The sequence below is a fragment of the Sebastes umbrosus genome, chromosome 23, assembly GCF_015220745.1.
Source record: "Sebastes umbrosus isolate fSebUmb1 chromosome 23, fSebUmb1.pri, whole genome shotgun sequence".
In the NCBI taxonomy this organism is placed as follows: Eukaryota; Metazoa; Chordata; class Actinopteri; order Perciformes; family Sebastidae; genus Sebastes; species Sebastes umbrosus.
Genome location: NC_051291.1, coordinates 1957840 through 1983164, shown reverse-complemented (window position 1 = coordinate 1983164; position 25325 = coordinate 1957840). Strand labels below are relative to the sequence as shown.

The 25325-nt window shown below is 43.9% G+C and overlaps 1 protein-coding gene and 1 long non-coding RNA gene across 2 annotated transcripts in view; both read left to right on the top strand.

The window, feature by feature from the left end:
* The first annotated feature begins 3982 nt into the window (after positions 1-3982).
* efcab6 (EF-hand calcium binding domain 6) overlaps positions 3983-25325 on the top strand; it is a 39282-nt gene continuing 17939 nt past the window's right edge. Inside the window, exons 1-10 of the mRNA XM_037759897.1 lie at positions 3983-4138; positions 4312-4502; positions 9366-9472; positions 9609-9669; positions 20047-20183; positions 21556-21674; positions 22292-22407; positions 22794-22942; positions 23123-23230; positions 24420-24510. Of these exons, the coding sequence (XP_037615825.1) occupies positions 4024-4138; positions 4312-4502; positions 9366-9472; positions 9609-9669; positions 20047-20183; positions 21556-21674; positions 22292-22407; positions 22794-22942; positions 23123-23230; positions 24420-24510 (1194 nt within the window). The 5' untranslated portion in view covers positions 3983-4023. The remainder of the gene's footprint in view (positions 4139-4311; positions 4503-9365; positions 9473-9608; positions 9670-20046; positions 20184-21555; positions 21675-22291; positions 22408-22793; positions 22943-23122; positions 23231-24419; positions 24511-25325) is intronic.
* On the top strand, positions 9903-15400 carry LOC119482424. The gene is made up of 3 exons (XR_005205422.1): positions 9903-10170; positions 14872-14879; positions 15390-15400. It is a non-coding gene; the product is annotated as an uncharacterized LOC119482424 (long non-coding RNA).

Here is a 25325-nt window from a genome sequence, read left to right as displayed (position 1 = left end):
AAAGCTTCACTTTGACTTGTTTTTTGCGGTGTTGATCAGCCACAAATATCTGCTACGTAGCCTGAGTGATTCTCTCTGATGTTTCTGGTCGTCAGGAGGATAAACCCTCTGAAACATTGACACCATCACGAGACACTAAACCTCCACAGAGAGGCTAATGAAGCAGTTTTATTAGAGGCTAGTAGCTCTATAGGTCAGACCACACACACACCTGTTTATTGGTGAGGAGACTGGAATACATTACTGCCTGTAAGAGAGGAATTAACTCTGCTGTTGGAAAAACTCATACAGTCTCCTGTTATGGTGATTATATTACAACTCTAATATCTGCCCTTTAATCGATGTCACCCCCGACGTATCGGTCCAACCCTGAAACTGAGTGCATTAGCAGTTGTCTCGATGCAGCGGTGGCTCAAAGCCAGGTAGACGCATGGAAGAGGAACCCGTAGGAGGTGAAGCCAAACCTGCAGAGAAGAAGAAGAAGAAGAAGAAGCCGATCACGCCTAAATCGGTCCAGCAGCTCGGCGTCACAGCTGTGGAGATCGTTGTGTGAGATGATCATTGTCCTTTATTTGCTCAAAGTGCTGCAGAGGTTTCAGCCTCCATCACTTTGACCGTCTGAGCTTTATGTGTGTGTGGATGCACGAGTGTGTGTTTGAGAGAGAGAGAGAGAGAGATCTGTCTCGTCAGTTTCCAGACTGACTTTGACATTAAATTCAAGGATGTGTAACTTTGGCGCCCCTCAGTGGTAATATCAAAGACAGAAGGCACCGATCGGCACTGGAGCTTTCTCCTTAGTATAAAACAAAAGGTTTATGACACCAGGATAATTAGAAAGATGCTCTAATATCACATACAAATTCTTCCTTGCTTTAGATTTTAACTGCTATTTTTGTATACAAACGTTACGGTTACATTTCCAGCATTTGAGACGCAGTCTGCTGTTGCACCGTATTTACTTTATATGATAAAATATGTCTCCTCTGGTGGTTAAAACGAGCAGCTGCAGATGCCAAACAAAGTCGATTTTAGACCCTCGTCTTCAATGTTTAAGATCTGTGCGGATGAAGACTAAAGGCCTTGACATGATTTTTTTTTCTACTTTAATTTTATTTGTTTGTAAAAGATATATGCAGACACTTACACCTACATATAACTCACATATATGTGAATAAAAAGTGAAGAAAAGTCCGTGCAGGAGAGGTAGAAAGCCAAAAGCTTATGCAAAGACCTCACCTATAAACCAAGGCGACATAAACATGATTACATTCAATAAAAAGGACATTGCTCTGTATTTAAAGGAGTAGTGTGGAGCATTTAGAGGGACCTATTGGCAGAAATGGAATATAATAATAATTGTGTTTTCTTTAGTGTGTAATCACCTGAAACTAAGAATCGTTGTGTTTTTGTTACGTTAGAATGAGCCGTTTATATCTACATCTCTCTTAACGGAGCCGGCCACCATGTTTCTACAGTAACCCAGAACGGTTGCAATGTGCAACCTCACTGCTAGATAACCCATGGCCAGTTAAACCTGTTAGAGAAAAAGAAAAATCTGTTGTTGGGCCCCTATTGACCCTCGTGGCCCCATGTTTTCTGTCTTGGATGTGCATCATGTGAGCATAATATAAACTAAAATAAAAGTATAGGGCTGTCAAAGTTAACGCGATAACGTAAATTCATTTTAACTCCACTAATTTAGACTAAAGACATCTTTTAGTAGAAACCCCAGTATGCACCTTAAAAAAAGCATAATAGGTCGTCTTCAATACAATTTTGTTGCCACATATATGCATCTCCGTTAGCCAGATCACAGATCTGATTACAATCCGTCTCCAGTTTCCCGGCTACATGCAAATCAGGGTCGGCTCTACTCAGTCCAGAGAGAGGTGGTGACGGTGGTGATGCACCTGAAGTGTTTGGCACCAGCTGAAAAACACCAGAAGAAGAGACATCTTCTTCCCGTCACATTCGTCTAAGAGAGACGGATGTATTCACAGCTATTAAAACATCTCAAACCAACCAGACTACATATTACCACTGATGGGCGAACAGAGACATTTCTCTCTTCCTCTCTGTTTTCTCAGACATGTCAGGTTTTTGGCTGCAGGAGAGGAGAGAGAGCAGAGTATTATTAACCCCTAAACCAGCATTAACTATGTTCTGTATTCTGCTACTCACTGTAGTGTCACGACTAGTCATCGACTATTAACCTGAGGCGTCACCTACTAGTCATCGACTGTTAACCTGAGGCATCACCTACTAGCCATCGACTATTAACCTGAGGCATCACCTACTAGCCATCGACTATTAACCTGAGGCATCGCCTACTAGTCATCGACTATTAACCTGAGACATCGCCTACTAGTCATCGACTACTAACCTGAGACATCGCCTACTAGCCATCGACTACTAACCTGAGACATCACCTACTAGCCATCGACTATTAACCTGAGGCATCACCAACTAGCCATCGACTATTAACCTGAGGCATCACCTACTAGTCATCGACTATTAACCTGAGGCATCACCTCCAACCAGTCCAGCACCTCCCCCCCATGTTGCCACAGTAGTTTCCGGCCCCTGCGCTCTACCAGACACTCGTGAATGTCTTTTATTGTGTGGATGTAAAACCTCGGCACACACTCGTCACGCCGCCTCTTTTTTACGGCCGCCCGTTCTCTCCTCCTCCTCTCATTGTCCTTTCTTTCTCTCCGTCACTCTGTTTACAGCCGTTGGCAAGGCTTCAGCTGCCCATCTCCACTTTATGGTTTGTTTGGGTTGTTTTTATACAGTACATGCCTCTGTCTCTGTTTCCTGGGCGCGTCTTGCGTTGTATTTTACATGCTTTGCTTGCTGGTTTATTAATAAAGTCGTGTCTTCAGGCAATATTTGATGACTCTTGTTTTCTTTCTTTGTTCTTAACATCTGTCTGTAGACACTCATCAGATGGCACATGAACAGACATCATTTTTAAGACAAAAAAAATGACTCGCACACTGCAGTTTCGTCCCCACTTTGTTTATTCCACAAGGACAGGATTTAACACACCCAACACCTTTGGTCTGGTATAAACAATAGGCTACCCTGAAAAGAAGTAATCCTTATTGGTAGACTGGTATCAGGGGTCAGCAACCTTTACTATCAAAAGAGCCATTTTATGCAAAAAATAAAAATAAATAAATCTGTCTGGATCCGCAAAACATGTGATCATTGAGATGAAAGTAACACAGTTTATAGTCTAAGTATATAGTATATAAGTCTAATGTAGTGAGGGCCAAAGAGACAATGTACTACGGAGTATTAGGGCCACATTGAGGGAAAAAACATCTGAGATTTACACAATAAAGTCAGAATATTACAAGAAAAAAGTCGCAACTTTAAGAGAAAAAAAGTCGTAATATTACAAGAATAAAGTTATAATTTAACGAGAAAAGAAGTCGTAATATTACAAGAATAAAGTTATAATTTAACGAGAAAAGAAGTCGTAATATTACAAGAATAAAGTTATAATTTAACGAGAAAAGAAGTCGTAATATTACAAGAATAAAGTCATAACCTTACGAGAAAAAAAGAAAATGACACGTAGAATATTTTTATTATATTTTATTATAATATTATGACTTTATTCAAAAAATCTCAGATTATTTTTTTTTCCTCAAAAGTCGTAATATAAGTAACTAAATACTCAGTTAAAGTAATTGTGTTTCAGTTAATGTACTTTCCACCACTGTGTTTTTTTTAGTTGCCTTCATTGAATATCTGTCTTGAACATTAAGGAGGAACATATTCATTGTTTCTTTGCGTCCATGGTGACGGATTACTTGGTTTGATAATAGCGAGCTGAGGCAACAAAACCAGACTGAGAGGTTGAATACAATCTGAGAGAGAGAGAGAGAGTGAGAGAGAGAGAGAGAGAGATCATGTTCATGTGTTAACTAGCAACCACAGTCACTACCCCGTGTCGTTTATCAGCCTCCTGCCTCTCTCTCTCTCCACACACACACACCAGTTTCTCCCAGTATGGCCAAGCTGCTGCCTCTCCAGCCCAGACTGGGACGACTGGTCATCGGCCGGCGGCCCCACACTGCTCCGGCTGCTACCACCACACACTCAGGATGGATCCACACAGGCAGATGTAAGTAGTTTTTCCAGTTTCCTCTGCTGCATTTGCCTATTTTGTACGCAGAACTTTACTCAGTTGGGTCTGCAGAATGATGTGGCGATGCAGGAAGGTGTATATATATGACCACCTCCTGTGAAACTTTCTCTAAAGTAGCTTCAAAGTGGCATTTAATGTTTCATCCTCAGTCCAGCCGGGCCGGCAGCTCACCCTGGAGCAGGCGGAGCCTCTGATCCACGGCAGACTGGCGAGCATCAGGTCGGCCCTCGTGGCGTTGGACCCCGGCGGTACGGGGCTGGTGAGCAGGGAGGAGTTCAGACGAGTCCTGAAGAACCTGTTGACTGTCGGCCAGAACCAGCTGGACGCCGTCCTCGACGAGGTGAGAGAGTGGGGACACTAACTTTCCTCTCTGTCCACCACACTGAGGTCAGAGGTCAGATGTCTTCAGCAAAAGGTGGCTGCTTCATCAGTTAGGTTCACTCATCTCCTTCTGTGAGGTCCAGCAGTAATCTGAAACTAACCAAAGCTGGATCTGACCAAGCTACCGGCAGATAGTTCACTTTTCTGTTGTGTAAAGACTGCTGGTTCAAACACTGACCAGTACTACAACAACACACTCCCTAAGCAATGTGTGGGCACACCAAGGGACCTTAAACCTGCATTCTCTCTAACAGCCAGCAGGGGGCGACTCCTCTGGTTGTATAGAAGTCTGATTGTATAGAAGTCTATGAGAAAATGAGCCTACTTCTCTCTTGATTTATTACCTCAGTAAACATTGTAAACATGAGTTTATGGTCTCAATCTCTAGTTTCAAGTCTTCTTCAAAACAGCATGATGTTCATTTAGTAAATTATGGTCCCATTTAGAGTCACATAGACTGAGGTTACGTTTAAAAAAAAACAATGGTCTAACTACAATGAAATGTCTCCTATGGGGACTAACATCATCACACATGAATACAGTTGGACTCATTGGATCCACAAGAGTCTCAGCTTTACAGTGATACCCAATTCATGTAATTCAAAGAGTGTTTAAGGACCCCAGTGTGCAGAAATATTCAAAATACATAATTTTAGAATAGGCGAAAATAACACTTTTATACAGCATGTGATTATCAAAACCTTTTCATTCACATATCTTGAGGTCAGAGGTCAAGGGACGTCATTAAGCCTCCTTCCCGACAAGCTAGCACAGCACCCCGTGGGTCTCAGTGGGTTAAAGGACTGACCTTTCAAAAGGTCTGACTCTGATGTCTGACTCTTCTACTCTGACCTCCCAAAGTAAAAACACTTCCAGTTTGAGCTGATGGTATCTGGGCATCGCTTGGTTATAGGATGTGAAAGAAATGTGTCTTACATTTCCCTCCAAAATGATGTGTTGTCATGAGAGGCATCCTCCACAAGAGGGCGGTAGAAGATATATTAAAATCTCTTCCAGGCGGCTGACATTGACAAACGATGCTCCTCGGCCGTGGAGACTGGTCAGAGGAGAAGTGAATCCAGCAGCTGTTGAAGCAGACGCTATTTGTTTGCACCTCTGCTGCGTTCGCTGGCATCACTTTTCCCTCTGATCCAGCCCACTGACTTATTCTTTATATGTTTTATTCCATACATTTCCTCAGCATGCCTGAAAATGAAGGAATACATATTTTTTTTCGTCCGGGCTGTGAAAGCTGAGGTGATGATGTAGGACGCTGGAAGTCGTCACTCTGCATCAACGAAGGCCTAATGAGAGCCTCGTATCACCATCCTCTCTGGCATTGATCAATCGAGCGTGCACGTGTGTGTGTGTGTGTGTTTGGGGTCCGTGCACGTCGGCGTAATCCCCCCCCCCCCTCCTCTCTCCCTTCATCTTCATCTGTGTGTCACTCTGCTACGCCACCGTAATCGTCTCCACTGTTCCTCTTTGTTCCGTCTCGGCGCTCACGCCTGACAGTTTGACTGCCTGTCTTTCCCACACAGATTTCCTCCCATAATATCAGCACTTTGTGTCTTCCACCCCCCCCAACCCCACCTCCACCACCACCACCACCACCACCATCCCAATACACAACCCCACCCCCCCCTCCCACTCACCGTCTTATTCATTAAAGACACTGTGTGTGTGGGTGAGTGTGCTTTCTGGAGAGTTGTGGAAAGTTTACTTTAAAGGACTATCAGCGGAGGAGCAGCTGCTGTTCTGGTGACATTCTGATGTGGAAGTTGCTTCGTGCTCGGGGGAGCGAGATGCCACGAGCAGCCCGACAACACCCCCCACACTCTTCTTCTTTATTTATCTACGTGGTCTCATGCATCAAGATCTTTTTGCGTTAAATATTGATCAGTTATTAAAGGTGCATTATCTGGACCTGTGAAAGTAAAAGTCGACTGAATAATTAGAGCTTAACGGGAGGGGGGAGAAGGAGAGAGGGAGGAGGGTCGATGACAAAAAGACAATCACAGCCGACAAATCGGATGATGAAGAAGAAGCCGGAGTGACAGACAGACAGACAGACTCATGCAGGGAAACAAGACAGAGAAAATCCACCGCATCACGAGAGCTCAAGCTCCGTCTCCTCCCTCCATGAATGTCTTTTTTTTCTGTGTTTATTCAGAGTGATTAGAACTTTAACGTTGCAGCATCCTACCTTTTCTATTTGGGAACACACTCTGCAATTTAAAGCCTAAATTTAAACCCACTAGTTTAGGGATGCACCGATACCGGATCGGATATCGTGCCGATACTGACTCAAATAGCTCGGATATCAGTGACAATGGGGCCGATCCGATCTTTTGTTTAAGTCAAGAATGATCCCAGTCACTTCCACACAGTGAGGCATACAGCTGATTAATTAAACACTGGTATCAGATCGGTACTCGGCATCTTAAAGGAGACATATCATGAAAAACTCACTTTCTCAGTGCTTGTGCTCCATTTGGGTATCTGGAGTTCCTCCCAACCCACAAACTGTGAAATAAAACAACACAGTCAGTTTTTTTGTGGGCTGTCTAGATCAGAAAACATGTGATTCAACAAGCCATTCAGATGTGGCTCCCCTTCCTATGTCACATGCAGACTCATTAGAATATATCAACCACAGCTTGAGAACTACTTTTGCAAAGAGTTTAGAAGCAAAGAGACAAAACTCCGGTGTTTTTTTTTGACAACAGCTGCTGCTTTGGACTGAAAACGCTTATTATATTTATAATATTTTATTGTTCAACACAGGCCATTTTGGTAGAATACGACAATAGAATAGAAATAATTTTGTTTTACTTTTGTACGACGGACGTTTTATTGGCGTCAGTTCGCTTTCAGTCCAAAATGGTGGCAGCGTAGCTCTGCTGCTGGGCGCTGATGGTGCAATGAAACGAACAATTGACTTTCACTTCTTGGCGATATACGTTCTTTGGCAAAGGTGCACCATATTTTTCTCACAAGCCAATCAGAGCAGACTTCTCTTAAAGAGACAGGAGCTAAAACGGAGCGTTTCAGACAGAAGGTGAATACGGGTATATTCAGACAGACAGGATGAGAAAAATAATGTGTTTTTTGATCATTAAAGCATGTAAACATGTTCTAGTAGAAACCAAAGTACAAATATGAAAATGAGCACGATATGTCCCCTTTAAGGACCTACTAGTGGGTGTAGCAGGCCCACATCTATGAGGCTGATAACGCCCATTTAATGGCCTGATAACAGTCTGATCGGCTGGATATACACACACCACCTGTGACGTAGCAGCAGAGCGCGCCCTGAAGACCAGCAGCTATGTCTTTAACCTATAGATAATGATTTTAAGATGACTTTGTCCAGACATCGCAACATGTCCTATGGCCTCCGCCCTCCATGTCACCTTCAGCCTCAAACTGAACTGCAGGTATAACAACGCCGTCCCAGGTATATAGAGCACGGAGAGCCCCCCCCTGCCTCCAACCCGTGTGTTACGCTCCGTGGCCGCTGATAGCAGTGATAATTGGACGGTGTGGTGTCTATAATAAGACTCAATGCCAGGAGCTCCGCTGGGGACCGCTGCACTGGATTACACCATGGAAGGATGTAGGGCAGGGCAGCAGGGACTGTACTTTGATTATGAGCCACCAAAATAGGTGTACGTGTGTGTGTGTGTGTGTGTGTGTGTGTGCCAAGTATTTGTCTGCTTGATTGAATGTGTGTGTGTGTGTGTGTGTGTTTTTGTGGAAACTAGTTCCCTGATTTTGTGTGTTTGGGTATGTGCCAACTCTTCACCAGTTTTCTGTTAAGTGTGTGTGTGTGTCCATGTGTGTGTGTGCGTGTGTGTGTGTGTGTGTGTGTGCAGTAAAACAGCACAAGGTCAGAACAAAAGCATGCGGCTGCATTTCCCAGGTGTGTCCCGTTCCAGAGAACGGCACCTAGTGTATTCCCCAAACAGCCTCGTCCTGAAAATTACTGCTCAACCCACCTGACGCCAGCCAGCCACATCGCCATGCTGCTACCTCCCGTCTCCACGGAGACCACGCCATAATATGTGCCATTATCGCAGAAGCTGGTGCTGGAATGTTTGGAAAGTTTGGGCTTGAGTGCAGGTTGGATGTGGAGTAATGTTTCCCCCCCAGACCAGGTGGTCTGCAACCTGCATCTCTTCAGCTCCTCTCCAGAGGCTCCCTGTGGAGGTTTAAACATGGAAATGAATAACTGTGTTGTTTACATTTTTATTTATCATTGTTGTAGGTCTATGGTACGACGGTACGACGGAGTATTAGGGCCACATTGAGGAAAAAAATACATCTGAGATTTCGAGAATAAAGTCATAATATTATAAAGTAGTAATTTTACGTGTTATTTTCTTTTTTTCTCGTTAAATTATGACTTTATTCTCGTAATATTACGACTTTTTTTCTCGTTAAGTTATGACTTTATTTTCGTAATATTACTACTTTTTTCTCCTAATATTTTGACTTTATTCTGGAAATCTCAGATTTGTTTCCCTCAATGTGGCCCTAATACTCCGTTTGGCCCTCACTGCATTGGACTTATATACTATATACTTATATAGACTATATATATATACTATAGACTATAAACTTCATCACAATGCTCAAATGTTTTGCGGCTCCAGACAGATTTTTTTTTGCCTAAAACAGTTCTTTTGATAGTAAAGTTTATTTATAGTTTTGATGGTAAAGGTTGCTGCCCTTTGTCCCACGCCATCATCTTGTGTCCTGTACTGTATGTGGCTCCGCTTCTTGTTCACACGGCTCTCTGTTTCTTGCTGCCGTACAGGTGTGTGAGGGCGGCGGTGAAACGGTGGACTACATGCAGTTTCTGAGGCGGTTCAGCCCCCGAGCTCCCCCGGCCCGCAGAGCCAGCAGCAGCAGCAGCAGCGTGAGGTACACGCTCTCCTCTTCCTACCAGCACCACACAGCACAACGTTCTCTAAACAAAGGAATACCACGCTGCGTTTCTAGGCGTTTGGTGGCAGCAGCTGAACGGGAATTAACTGAATTGTCTGTTTGTTTCTCTCAGGCGTGGTCCACAGAACACTCCCAGGTCCCTGTCTGAGATACAGAAGCATCTCAAAGAGAAGGTGTGTACCCCCTGTTTAACCCAGGAGCACTGAGTCTCTGTTTAACCCAGGAGCAGTGAGTCTGCTGGCAGTATAGGGGTTGTATGAGGTACTTATTGTCCACATAACGTCAGTTCTTCATGGTTTTCTTCTGAAACTTGAATGGATGCTGTTGGATTGGATCAAACAAAGTGGATCTGGGGAGTTACGTGTAAGATAATCAAATGCAAGTACCAATAACATTCACCGGAAATAAAGAGTCCAGAGTTCAATAAAACAAAACACACTTTTCAGAGATTTAGCAATAAGCAACAAAAGATAGAAATTCAGTTTGTTCAGTTCAGATTTTCCCCCCACGAGTGAATCCTCTTCTCGAACATAGAGCATCTTTGCATCTCTGGATCTCGCTGCTGCATGGCGCTGTTGTGTTTGTGTCAAACTCCGACACACAGAGCAGAGGACAGAAGCAGCCGCATTTGGCGCTTGGCGGGTGTTAATTTCAGACCCTGCAGGCATCGTACGGTACTGTAGAAAACGAGTACCGTCACGTTTTTAGAATTTTGGCATCGACTTCTCGTATCGGTTCTCGTAACATCTCTACTAGTGACACGTGTGCATCACTTCCTGAGTGATAGCGTGAGAGTGTGTGAGAATGAAATCTTGATTTAACATCCATCAATGCTGCAAAGTCACTCTGCCACAGACAAATGAATGAAACCTAAAACACTAACATGACTCACAGCCTCCTCAGAGTGTATGTGTGTGTGTGTGAGGGGGTGATTCATGTGTTTGTGTGGCCGGCTCTGGCAGGATTCAGGATTCAGGCTCTACGTAGGAAGCATGACAGAATTGACTCTGGATTTGTGCTGCTTGTGTTCCACATATTAAAACCAGGATGTGGATGTTGTTGTGAAACGCAGAAAATTTACCAAATCCCATCTGTGGATGAACGGAGGCCCGAGGGGCTATCGGAGCATTCCTAATCCTAACGGCAGACATACATATGTATGTGTGTGTGTGTGTGTGTGTGTGTGTGTGTGTGTTTAACTGTATGTTACTAGCTCTCTCAGCCCACATCCTTCTGTCCACACAATACACGTTTATCTGTAGTCCATCCGTATCCTCCTCTCTCTTCATCATGCCATTCTTTCTGTGCATATGTTTTTTTTTTTTGCTACTCGTTTTACCAGCCGGCCTGATGTGTCCAGATGTGTCCAAAGAGACGGACTGTTAGGAGCAATAATATGATAACAACCGAGACAGGGCGATGAAACAAGACAGGACGGTGTCACAGTAACCCACACTGAAACAAGTCAACCTCGTCAGGGTGTTTCATTTAATAAACAAAACTCATTGGAGTTATAGTCAAACCACATTTATACAGTATGTCCTAGGTTCTCTTTACGATATCCAGAGCATTAATATAACATCAAACAATGATTTGAGATGTAAAGACATAGAGGAGTAATGTCTACCTAGAGGAGTAATGTCTACCTGAGCAGAGAATGAAGTCTCTTTACGTCTGTGTGTGTTGTAATCCGAGCTTCTCCTCAGTTGTTAAAGGTCCCATATTGTAAAAAGTGTGATTTTTTTCATGTCTTATATTATAAAGCAGGTTTAAGTGCTTTATAAATACTGTTAAACTATCAAAATGCTCAACATACGGAGGAATACACACAGCCCCGTATTCAGAAATTGCACGTTTGAAACAAGCCGTTTGGATTTCTGTCGATTTGTGATGTCACAAATATACAATATTTAGACCATTACACGGTTTTAAACGTAAACATTCTAAATGTGTCCCAGTTTATTTCCTGTTGCAGTGTATGTGAATAACATCAGAAGACAGGAAGTAAACATGGACCCAACTGTTGTCTAGCAACGTAATTCCGTTGCAATTCCGTTGCAATGCACTAAAACGGAGCGTTTCAGACAGAGGGTGAATACAGGGATATTCAGGCAGACAGTATGAGGAAAATAAAGTGTTTTTTGAACATTGCAGCATGTAAACATGTTCTATTAGAAACCCAAAATACAAGCATGAACTTTAAAATGAGCACGATGTGGGACCTTTAACATCGCCGGGCCGGCCGTGCATGCTTTTAGTGCATGTTTGTGCATGTGAGCGTGCCCCACCGGCTAGCACTGCTCTCATATGGAGGTTACAAGTTATAACACCGTCCCGATCTTTCTTCCATCAGTATATTCAGCCGTTATTCATACACAGACAGACAATTCTCCAATGGACCTCCATCATGCATGGCACCAAACTGTGGTTGCTAGGAGACCTGTGACGCAACCGTAAGACCCTCTACCTACACCACTTCCCTTCCACTCAAACAAATGCCAGTCATTTCTAAATCCGTCTCCATTAAACGCTCTGCGTCCGACTTGCGTTACTAAGACAATGGCTTCTGTTGTCACGGCAACAGGATGAAGATGCTGGCTCACCCAGGTAGGGAGGGACCCCTCCGAGGGACGAGACGAGGGAAAGTTGTGATGAATAAATGTGAGATTCGGAGGCCTGTTTACTGAACAAACAACAAAGCCACCGGGGAATCCCTCTCTGCAGTCTACACAGTTTTTGGTGACTTTGATCTCTGTCAGAATTGTTTGTCAATTACTGTAATAAGTGTGAGCGTGTAGGAATGTGTGTGTGTGAGTGTGTGTGTGTGTGTGTGTGTGTGTGTGTGCGGTCACTGTCTGATGACTCGTCTCGGAGGACCAGCTGGGCCTGATAATGAGTGATGCACACACATATGATGAAGTACCAGTCACAGCTGTTTACCCCGTGTGCTCGCCTCACTTATCAATATTCAATTAAGATCACTGCAACACAAACGCACACACACACACACACACACACACACTGAAGTAGCCATCCAAGGGTGGAATGAAGGATGTTGCTCAACTGTTTATTAACTCCATCTGCGTCTTCATCTCCTCCTCTGGGCGTGTGGGCTTTGTTCATTACTTGTGTTATCTTAGTGCAGAGTTAAATCTGACAGGATGCTGTACAATGCATCCACACACACTGGTCATCATCAATATCTTTAAAGAACATCCTGATTGATTGGGATTGTTACGCACAGAAACCTTGCACACTTTTTAGCTACCTAGAGCACAATCTAGAGTTGTTCTGACACCTATACCAGTATCGGAAATGTGTCCGATACTGCCCAAAATTTGGGATCCGTTATTGGCGAGTACGTTCTAGTCTATGCACCAATACGATACCATCATCTTGCGGTATCTAGCGGTAAGGTGAGGTGAGGAGATTGCAACCAACTGCAGCCTCTCCCGCGTGCCAAGCATGTTGGAGAGCTACGGTGGCCGACGCAAAAACGAGAAAGTCCCTCTCTGGAGTGTGTTCTAAGTGAGTGGTGAAGCAAGAGAGAGAGAGAGAGCGGCGGTGACGAGAGCGAGTAACGTTATCGACTCCGGCCCAAGCAGGAAAAGTTGACAGAGTTTGGTTTGTCCGTTCTGGGCTACTGTAGAAACATGGCGGACTCCGCTAAGAGGACCTGCTCCCTATGTAGATATAAACGACTCATTCTAAGCTAACGGAAACACAACGATTTTTGTTATCATACTTATTAATATTATATTCCATTTCTGCCAATAGATCCCCCTAATTGTTCCCACACTGGTCCTTTAAGGGCTACATGACAATAAGAAACTGATGCATGCTCATGTTGAATTTAAAAATGAGCTTTAAATGTACATGAAAAAATGGCAAAGTCAGAAAATCTCCCTTTAACTTAGAGGTTAGGATGCTGACCATGAACCGTAACATCACCTGTTGGAGTTCAGCCAGGCAGCTTTGTTGTATCTCTCTCTCTGTCATCTCTCACTGTAAAAATCCCCCCAAAAATAAAATCTTATCAGTCCACTTTATTCAATAGAGGGTCCTTCTATCACGATGCATCTAAATGAACGCTCTATTTTGATGGAATAAAGCTTTGAAAAGTTTGAACACTGTTAAACAGACCAGAACTTTTCAGACGGGTGGGATCTTTTGTGTTTAGCTGAAATAGTCAACATTCAATCACGTTTCTGTCTCTTCTGTGACGGATGAGTTGATGTTACTTCTGTCATTTTAATCCCATTTTTTTCGGGAAGTTGTAACTAATCTTTGTCTGTCTGAATCTGCCACTTTGTGAAATACTTTATTAGCTCTTTCACTAGTTGTCGATCTTACACGTGTCCGCTTTACATGCTATTAAAAACTGTTCTGTATGAAACTGCTGAGGGGTTAATACCCAGAAGACTGTCAGACTACAACCAGGAGATTTTAATATAAGGATGGACACAGGTTAAGCCCGTAGATAAAACTGTGTGTAATCTTCTATTTACCATAATTGAACAGCGTTACGTTTTCTCCTGATATGGCCAATTCACATTTCCCCTTGGATGCTCAACATTATCCATGGGTGCCCGAGCTCCTGAGCATGTAATGCAAGGAGACTGTCCGAGAAAAACTACAGCGTCAGTCCTCTCAGCTAGTGCCCGACAACGACGTCTGTTTATGTTCAAGTGTACTTCAAGTGTACTTTCACGAGTAGTTCCTGAACACACCACCACGACAGCAGGACGCCTCCCATGTGGGGATTCCCAGGAGTAAATCTTCATCTAATGCGGGGGGGGGTGGTCTTTATCTGCATCTATTTCAGGAGCCCAGTATTCCTGGGAAGCCCTCTCGTAGACCCTCCGTGTTGTTGAGGTTATGCGGCGCCTTTGTAATACTAATGTTTGGATAGTGAGCGACAGCAGCAGAACGGTCCCAGAGCCCCTTATTATCCCTCTGAGCTCCACTTTAATGCCGCCCGTCTCTGGCACTCTGGAGCCCAACCAGAGAGAAATTAGCCCTCTAATTGACAGACAAAAGAAAGTTCATCTCTGGCGCTCTCTTATGATCGCCGTCTGATCTCCTCTCTCGCCTTTCTCTCTCTTTCCTCCTCTCCTCACGCTCCCTCTGTCACTTAGCGGTTTCTCCTCTTCCGCTCCCATTTGTGATCCGACTGTCTCCCTTCATTCCCCTCCAACTCTCCGTCTCTTTCTCTCCCTCTTTCATCCCTCCTCTTCAGAGAGCCGTCCCATCCCTCTGCTCGTCTCCTTCCCATAATTCATAGTGACAGGAAAGGTTAGAGCAAGCAGCTCCGGCTGACAGAGAGGAGAGTCGAGTGTCTTTTTAAAGCCGTGTCGTTACACACTGTTTACAAGTCGGCACGGTTTGACTGGAAATACTGAAATGCAGCTTCGTGTGTGACACTAAATAATGTCAGAATTATGTGCTGACACAAGAGGATTAGTTAGTTATTATAACCCGGATATCCTGTCCTGTTCTACGATGCAGGTTTCTTCTTTCATCAGAGTTTTATTTGGTGGCTTTAGCGTCCAGAAGTTTAGGTTTCATTTTGTCTGAATGAAAAAAAGTTGACCCCTTTGACCTTCCATACCTGCTGCCGAGTCAAACACTTTTGCTAATACAAACATGCAGGTGAGGCGGGAGGCTGGAGGTGCAAACACATCACATTAGTCATTAATCATCCCTCTAATGACGCCCGGCTGAGAAGGTTTCATGCTTAATAAATTATTGAAGACGTTTTCCTATATTTAAACAGGTCGGCTGAATTAAGCAAACCAGTTTAGAGATCTGATAGTGTCACATGAATTCAGCCCTGTCTAAACAGTCTTTTTTATTAATTTATGTACTTTAATTCAGAGGCAAAAATACAAAGGCAACATTTTCTGGACATTTCAATATCAACCCAGTCCAGTCCAGTCAACCCTGCCCATTTTTTTTGTTGTTCGGTTTCCGGTTTGTCTTCTAGTGTCCAGCGCTTGGGCCAGACTGCCCCTGTGAGCAGTGCGTGACGGCTGCCTCGCTGAACTGCTGCGTGTCTCACGCGTGTGTCGTCCACACCAGCAGCGTTTCTGCTGCTGTCAGCTCTTTCTTTCTACATAGAGTTTACCTTTCATAATGGCCATTTCATTTCATTATTAATGTCATTATATTTATTTTAGACAGAAAAATGTTAATAAACGTGTGGTCATTTGTACTATATTCATTCATGGAGCCCTGCAAGTCACTGCATGTTCTACATCACTGTCCTGCACATATTTCAGAACAAAAGCCTTGTGTTAACAAATGCAGGAATTCTGTCCACAGAAAAAACAAAATGCTTGGGGGCTTTTATTTTAAAATAAAAGTGGGAAGTGTTGATTTAAAATTAAATCTGAATTTTTTTCATGTCCGTGACCACACGTCCATCCCATTCTCATGAAAGCGATATCGCAGGAATGTCCCGAGGGAATTGTATTATATCTGGCATCCACTTGGAATTTGGTGGTCAAAGGTCATTGTGACCTCACAAAACACATTTTTGGCCAAAACTCAAGAATTCGTATGCTAATTATGACAATTTCATACAAATGTCTAACAGGATAAAATGATGAAGTGATGACGTTTGGGACAGACATGGATGTAAACTGTAACTTGACTGATTGGTGGAAGCATACAACCGTGAGGCGGTAATTCTGGTTTGTACACAGACTGAAAGAGTCAGATATTTTCTAAGACAGCTGCTTATCTTTGATGACTCAGCTAGGCTTGGATTGCTCCAAATGTCACCTGCAAACATGCAGAAAATGAACAAGACTTCTACTTTCAGAACCCTAAATGTCTGAAATAACCCTCCCACTTTGCAACTCTATACAATGGAGGTGAATGGAAATTAATTTGTGACGCATAGCATATAAAAAACAGAACAAAAAAAACCAAAACCCCTCAGTGTGGCTGTTACGTTGCTGCTGTATGCCGAGGTAAAACTATCATATAGCGGCGGCAGGTGTGAAAATGTGCGTCAATATCGCAGATGATCATGTTCATTTAATTGTGGGAAGCCCAAATCGCGATCACCATTTGATTAATTGTGCAGCCCTACTAGAGATGACGGAGAAAATATGTTCTTTGGCCATTTGTGTGAACTGACCCTTTAAAAGGCAACAGAATACACACAGTGATCAAATGGCTATCGGACCCGACATCGGGTCACGGCTGTTCATGCTAATCAGCTGAGAGGGTAACAAGCAGACATGGAAGGAAGGACGGGCGTGCACACGCAGGGCTCGCTGGATTAGCATATAACAGGCCGGTAAACAAAAACAACAGAGCTTTCATTAATTAAGGACCACGGGGCTGGGTGGGCAGACGGATGGGCGAGGGCTGCTGAGACACTCCGAGAGCGGCACAGCGCCAGGCCTCCAACCACGCCAACCAGAACACAGCTGCCTAATGGAGCGCTGGCACCGCCGAAGGATGGGGGGAGCGGAGAGAGAGAGAGGGGGGAGAAAGAGAAGAAAGAAAAGGGGGGGGAAATTGGAGATAAAAAAATAGATTATCAAGGAATTTGTAGGAGAAAAAAAGGCAGAGGGAGGCAAAGACAAAAGGGGAAGAAAGAAAAGGGAAACAAAGTTTGCGAGGGGAATTGAGAAGAGGAGGAAACAAAGGCAGATAAAAGGAGAGAGGGGGAGTGTGTGTGCAGAGGGAGAGATGAGATGGAGATAGAGATGGAGATTGGATGATATCCCTCTGTCTCTGTTCATTAATACCGTATGATCTCCTCTCTCTCTCCTTTGTGATTTTAACACATTTCTAATTAGCACAGAATCCTCTAAGTTGGAGCGCGAGGGAGGGAAGAAGAGAGGGAAGGAGGGAGGGAGGGAGGGAGAGAATCATATTTATATCTGTCTTTAATAAATTCACTTTCATTTGATCTTTTTTTAAACGCACGGGCTGCTGTGGAGCGCCTCTTCTCTTTCCCCCCCTGACTCCGGCAGAATGAAAGGTGGTGTAAATGCGGGGCTAATTGTTATGCTTGTAAGGAAAGCTTGAACGGTAGCTGAAGTTGTTAAAGATTACAAAAAGTGGAGATCTTCAAAGTTTTACTGCTGTGTACAAAAAAAAAAGCCCCTTGTGATTCAAAAGAAACGTGCAAATCTGGAATCACAGAAACACAACCTAGTCTGGTGCAGGAGAGAGGGAAGCGTAACCGTTCCAGAGGTCAGCATCTTGTGTATTTTTTGCTCGACTTTACTCCATCTGCTCTATTTCGTGTCTTTGTGGAGACAATGTCAGCGCAACGTGCACATGAGAGGGAGGGCTCCCTCCACGCCTCTCACTGAGAGACTTGGCAGCTCGTCTAATCAGAGTGCAATTAGACGGAGACTTCTCTGGGCGACAGAAGACTCTGATTACCCAAGAGTCACCGGGGGTATATTTAGTATCTCTCTGCTCTTGTTCCTCCGCGGTTAGCGCGGCGGCGCCCCGGAGCTACGGAGCGAAGCTGGTGGAGACATTGGAAGGCGGGACGGAGCTGGACTTGGCTGGGGCGCTCGCTTGCTCACTCCGACTGACTGCGACTGAGCTCCAACAATGTTAACCTGATCCAAACCCTCATCAAGCAGCTTCCCAGAGAGTGAGGGTGTTCCAAATTACACATGTATGTAATCTCTTTGTGCCTGTAGCTCTGATCCTGGACTGCTCACTGTGTCAGTCACAGTTAGACTCGTATATTGGTTTGCCTCTAAAGGCCCAGACACATCGAGCTGACATCAAAGAACTAGATGCGATGAAGGACGACTGTTACATTGCCTCACGTCGCCTTTGTCTTGGCCAACAAGTTGCACTCGAACACAAAGCAAAGACTACAGCCGACGGCCAGTTAGCACGTACGTTCTGCACCTGCGTGAGAACTTTTCCTGTTTGGGCCGGTGTCCATAACGTTACTCGCTCCTGGCGTCTCTATCTCTTGCTTCACCACTCACTTCCCACATACACACACACTCTAAGCACTCTACTCTTAAGCCTGGAACACACCAGTAACGTCAGGTGCGCGTGGCGGCTGTGTGGCGTGGTGACTGCGTGATTCACGCGTCGGGTGTTCACACCAGCTGCGTGTCTGCTACGTTCCTGCTGCTGCTGTCAGCCCTTTCTTTCTACATAGAGTTTGCCTTTTAATGGCCATTTCATTTAATTATAAATATCATTTATATTTGTTTTAGACAGAGAAAGGTTAAGAAACGTGTGGTAATTTGAAAATAATAGTAATAATCCACAATTAAAACTCTGTACTATATTCATTCATGGAGCTCTCCAAGTCACTGCATGTTCTACAACACTGTCCGGCAAATATTTCAGAATAAAAGCCTTGTGTTAACAAATGAAGGATTTCCATCCACAGAAAAAAATGCTTGAGGGCTTTTATTTTGAAATGAAAGCAGGAAGTGTTGATTTAAAAAAAACTTTTTTTTTCATCTCCGTAACATTTTCTACAGATAGACATCGAAACTGTAGTAATGTTGCTGATATGATGTCAATATACAGTCAGTAGATCACTTTGTCACATGTGTTCTGAGAGGTAATATTACTGTTTTCATCAATGGAGTCTGGTAAAATATAAAGTCTTTAATATGACACGGCTGACACCGTGGCTGTAAGTAAGGCCTCCCCACCTTAAGGAGCTGATAAACCCGGGTTTCACTGTCACATGATGATCTATAAAAGTTGTTTTTCAGCACTTTTTGACCTTGTTTTTAGACTAAATTCTCATTAGCCCAGCAATTAACGAGCTGTCAAGTTGTCATGTGAATTTGATCGTGACATACTTTTGTAATCTATTTTCACCAGCATGCTGTAGATAAAATGGTGTCTATAGAAACGGCGATTTACTTCAAACCTTTAACATTAAAACTATATGTATATCCCAGAAATATCCACAGGAAATAGCTGAGGCTGATGGGAAATAAACCAAAGTATTGGACGAATAGAAATTTTGACTTGATGATGGCACTAGATGAAAGCTCAGGGGATCACCAATTACATTTCAGCCTGAGGAGAACATAAATCTCCTCACTGCAGCTGGAACAACTGCTAATTTAAACTTTGTAAATGAAAATATCTATTGGCGACATCAATGTAGTAATGAGAAGATATCCTGTAAGTATATCTCCCAAAGTTCAGTCCTGAAACACAGGAGCACATCCATTTCACGCTGCCGTTCTAAACCATAAACCTCTCCGTCTGTACTTCGCTGACCCATAATCCCCCTCTCAGCGCCCTCCCTCCTCTGTCTCCTCTCTCTATTTCATCTGTCTACGAGCCGTCTTTGCATCTCCTCTTTGCTCCCTCGTCAGTTGTCAGCACTTCTGGGAACAGACCGGGGCTTCCACAGATCAAGGCAGGCGTGTCAATAACCATGTTCACCACGAGATGAAAAGCTCCCGGCGAGCCGAACCTCACAAGTCGCTCGGGTTCAGGAGTTCACCGCCGCCGCCGAGGTGTATAGTGTTGCTGCTGCTGTCAATCACTGTGTGTGAACCCTCCTTCTCCCGCAGATCGGAGGCAACCTGAGGACCGTGATCAGAGTGTTCGGCCTGTTTGACTACAACCGAGAAGGACACATCCAGCGGCACGAGTTCCGCCGCATCCTGGACAACTACTGCATCCAGCTGACAGACAAGGAGTTTCAGAGGTTCGGGGGGGTCTGTGGTACACAACATCTGACACAGTTTGACACAATGATCGCACATTAAATCTGTGCAGGCGCCATGCAAAAGGTCCAAAAACACACCGCACATGAGGACTGGTTGACTGCTTAGTAAACAACAATCAGGTAGTCAGCAATAAGTAAGTGTACAAACAAATGTATTCCTTTAATGAACGCCTCCAGCCCGTATTAAGCCCTAGTTTAACTAATAACGAAGTATTTCTTCCCAACATCTACCTCAGATCGATTTCATGGGACCTTTAAAAGTGAGCTGAGGTGTATTTAAGGATCTAAGCCATAAACGCTATGTAAGAAGTGGACATAGTCACCGTGACGTCACCCATTGGTTTGTGGACTGCCGTTTTGAAGCTCCAAGTTTGGCATTTTGGCCGTCGCATTCTTGGGTTTTTTTTGCAACCAGAAGTGTAACGAGAGGGTGGAGTAGAATAAAGACATTTTTAGGCAACCAAAAAGGTTATAATTAACTTTCATGAACTGAAAACTCACTATGAAAGGGTTAAAATTCTGAGATGAAAACATGGAGAAGACCCAGACCGGACAACGCTCAATATACAGAGAAATACACAGACGTTGAATTGCACTAAAAACGGAGCGTTTCAGACGGAGGGTGAATACAGGTTTATTCAGGCAGACAGTATGAGGAAAATAAAAGGCTTTTTTACATCACATCATGTAAACATGTTCTACTAGAAACACAAAATACAAGTATGAACCTGAAAATGAGCACGATATGGGACCTTTAACTAAACTGTTTTTTTTTGTATTATATCATGTACACAGACTCTCTCTCTCTCTCACACGTTTTAATACGTCTGAGCCCAATATCTAAACACTTAAAAAAGTACGCATGAATATAATCAAATTCAAATTGTCTTTTTTGAACTTGTGTGGAGACGCGTCGTCATCCAGCCGACACAGTCCCGACTATTTCCGGTATTCCCAGCGGTGGGGAGTCGTTTGTCGGCTATAGGACGAGATCACTACGGCGCTAACTTTGTGGTCAGCCTTTGTCTCGGGATGCTCAGACGCAGCTAATTGACTTTTAAAACTTCGAGGCCCTGCAGTCAAATCCACTCCAGAAACGCTCCTCAACTTTATTTTGACGCGGCTCTAGAGGATTGTGTGTGACAGGTTCATTTTCAATGGCTTTAATTGGTTTTAGCGCTCAGGACTCTCTCTCTCTCTCTCTTTCTCTCTCTCACACACACACACACTCTCTGTGTGTTAGAACAGATAAAGCATGACCTCTTTTCTCATCTCGTCATCGACATGGATGCTCACCTGTGAAACTGAACCATTTATTTAACGTCCAGCGTCTGCTTGCTTGTTCCTCTAGGCTATGGAATCACTACAGTCCCAATAACACGTCCAACATCTCCTACCAACTGTTCCTGGACAAGCTGGGCTTTGGTGACAGCCATAACTTCAAGATTGCTCCAGTCTGCACTAAGATAGGTATGGATTCAAAATGTTTAGAGGATAATGATGTAGAGGAAGCAGCAGGGAACACAGATAGGATAACCAGCAGTAGCCATTTCATTGTAGTGAGCGTGAACGTGACCTCACTGTATGAAATGACCTGTGGTGACCTCTAGGATAATCACAGCCTCATGAAACTTTACAGCCACAAACTAGAGACCTAGAGCATTCAGAGGATGGATGGATCAGACTAGAGACCTAGAGCATTCAGAGGATGGATGGATCAGACTAGAGACCTAGAGCATTCAGAGGATGGATGGATCAAACTAGAGACCTAGAGCATTCAGAGGATGGATGGATCAAACTAGAGACCTAGAGCATTCAGAGGATGGATGGATCAGACTAGAGACCTAGAGCATTCAGAGGATGGATGGATCAAACTAGAGACCTAGAGCATTCAGAGGATGGATGGCTTTGGACATTTTTCAGACATTTTTCAGCGTTTTTTGGATATTTTTTTCTACTGTGGGTTTCAGCCTGTCAGATATAAAATCCAATTGTGTGATGAAATCTAGTCTCAAACTCTTTTGACCATATTTGTGAAGTAAATACTAGAATCAGGAGTTTTTCTAAAGATCGTTGTCGTTGTGTAGAAGTGTCCAGCCGAGGGACGACTCCACCCGAGGGAGTCAAACGGAGGAAGCAGAGATCTGACGACGCCCCGTCCGTCCTGCCACACAGGAAGCTGCAGACTCTCTTCTACGACAAGGTACGGACTTGTCTGAATGACTCTGTGTGTGTTTTATCCCCCCCCCCCCCCCGTTTGCATGTCACCATCTGGCCTTCTCTCCCTGCATTATCCTCTTTTGAAGACGGAGGGGCTAAATTGGCTCTAAGTGGCGCGTCAGGATGCAAACGGCAGAGGGAACACTTCTAATTAAAATGTTTGCCCGGAAAAATCAGCTCCCGAGTTAGTGTGTTAATCACGACTAATTTGCGGGAAAGGCGGCGGAGAGTTGGGGACGGCTCTTCTCTCAGCATCCTCTGGGATGTTCTCCATGGCAACCGAAGCCGGAGATGACTCACTTCCTGTCTTTATCGAGGAGAGAAAAAAGTCTGTAAAATATGAATGTTTGTACATCTTCTACCCGTCAGATGTGCGTGAACTCGACCCCGGTGTGGCAAGCGCTGCAGGCCTTTGACACCACCCGCTCCGGCCTGGTGAAACAGGAAGTCCTCAGGGCCGTTCTCAGCAGCTTTATATTTCCCATGAACCCTCACTCCTTCCAGAAGCTGACCAGCTGGTACGGGAAGATATATTTTATTTATCTTTTTGTCTTTTCTTCTTCCCTCTTTCGACCAACCTGCTCTGCCTCACCCCTCTCCTCTCCTCTCCACCCCTTTTACTCTTGAAATCTCGCCATCATCTATTCTGTGTAATGTATTTTTCATGCATGCGTATGGATTTTTGTGTGTGTTTGCAGTTACGGTGTGAGAGCAACGGGGCCAGTGAGGTGGAAACACTTCTTGGGCCACTTCCTGAGCCACGAGGTCAAAGACAAGGGCGACGCAAACCTTCACACCGACAGCAGGTCGGTTTGAGAAGACGTCTTTTAGCCCTTTTCACACGTAGAACCTACACGTGGTGATGTCATCACATTGTTCATGAGTCTGCTGTGATATAAAACTGAACTTTGCTGCAGAACAGACCGACCATATTGTCTGCATTCTCCAGCCATCTGCGGCTCCATATTACTCTTCTTACTTTCTGTTCATAGAATTGCACAAAGTAAAGCAGCCGTTCTCTCTTTTTGTTAACATGGTTGAGGATGAAGTCATCTTGTCTGGATCAACTTTACTGGAATTAACAAAACCAACCGGGTATATGTATAAAAATGTAATGTTATCTCCACTGTAAAGGCAGTTTTATCAAATCAATAACACACCTTAAAGGGAGATTTGTCAAGTATTTAATACTCTTATCAACATGGGAGTGGACAAATATGCTGCTTTATTGCAAATATATGTATATATTTATTATTGTAAATCAATTAACAACACAAAACAATGACAGATATTGTTCAGAAACCTTCACAGGTACTGCATTTAGCATAAAACAATATGCTCCCATCATAACATGGCAAACTGCAGCCTGACAGACAACAACAGCTGTCAGTGTGTCAGTGTGCTGACTTGACTATGACTTGCCCCAAACTGCATGTGGTTATCATAAAGTGGGCATGTCTGTAAAGGGGAGACTCGTGGGTACCCATAGAACCCATTTACATTCACTGATCTGGAGGTCAGAGGTCAAGGGACCCCTTTGAAAATGGACGTGACAGTTTTTCCTTGCCAAAATGTATCATAAGTTTGGAGCGTTATTTAACCTCCTTCACTACAAGCTAGTATGACATGGTTGGTACCGATGGATTCATCAGGTTTTTTAGTTTCATATGATACCAGTATCTTCACTTTAGCTCTAAAACTGAGCCCGCTACAACCTAAAAAACACAAGTTGCGTTAATACGTTACTCGCACGTACTCGTAAAGAAATGAGTGAAGTTAAAACTGTGGCAGGAGATTTTATAGCGACCTTTCAAGGTCTTGAGCTGGCAGATCATTACAGATCATCTTACACACAACATGAACTTGAGGTGACGACGAGGTGAAGCACTGGTTACTGGTCAGGAAGAGGTGTTTAGAATTAAAAAGGAATTCACGGCCATATATACAATATATATATTCTGATTTGTCATCTTTCCTTTTCATCTCCTCTCTCAGGGCCTCGGAGCAGCCCGTCCCAGAAGAAGACAACTTGCATCTCCAGGACTTTTACCCTCGACTGAAAGAGATTTTCCACCTGCTGGACACGGTAGGAGTCAGGAAGTAAATAAAGTGGAGCTCCTACTTGTTCAAAAGACTCACTGAAATGCTTTCAAACACCCCCCCTCCCGTCCTTATTAGCACAGCCTTTACAAAAACTGTAGTAACAGACAAGTTTCCCTCCGGGGATTAATAAAGGTCCATCTTATCTTATCTTATCTTAAGACCGAAGTGGTTTAGATTGTGATCAGACAGGACACAGGGGAGTAATCTCAGCAGATTGCTAAAGGAGACAAAGGCACATGCTCAGGTGTGTGCTTTAAATATAAATGCCAGACAGCTTTACAGATGAGCCAATCATCATCCGCAGCTTTTTTGATGGCCATAAACATGATTAGATGATTGCATATGGCCACTGGTTAGCCACTCAGTCACTAGCCATATGTTCGCCTGACAGCCGTCCCCCTTCAACACGCCTCCGCATCCAGTTCTGCCTCTTTAATTTCAAATCAGTCTCCTTCAGCTGGATGAAACTTTGGAAGTTTGACTAAACTTTGGGGGAAAAGCGAAGAGGGGGAGGGGGTTGAATTTTCCATTAATTCACGGTTATGTTTGATGTTGCTGCCGCCACTCACAAAACAACAGTCGGCTTCCAAGTTTGAGGAAGTGTGTGTGTGTGCACGTGTGTGTGAAGCCTCTCCCAGATATGAATCACACATATCTATCTGCCAAAATCTCCTCCTTTTAATGGCATGGGAGGAAAAAAAATCCATCCATCAACTGTTTTAATAATCTATTCAGCGGGTGGGAGATCAAACAAGAGTGTCCTCACACCGCCAGCCAATAATGAGGTTTTCCACTCAG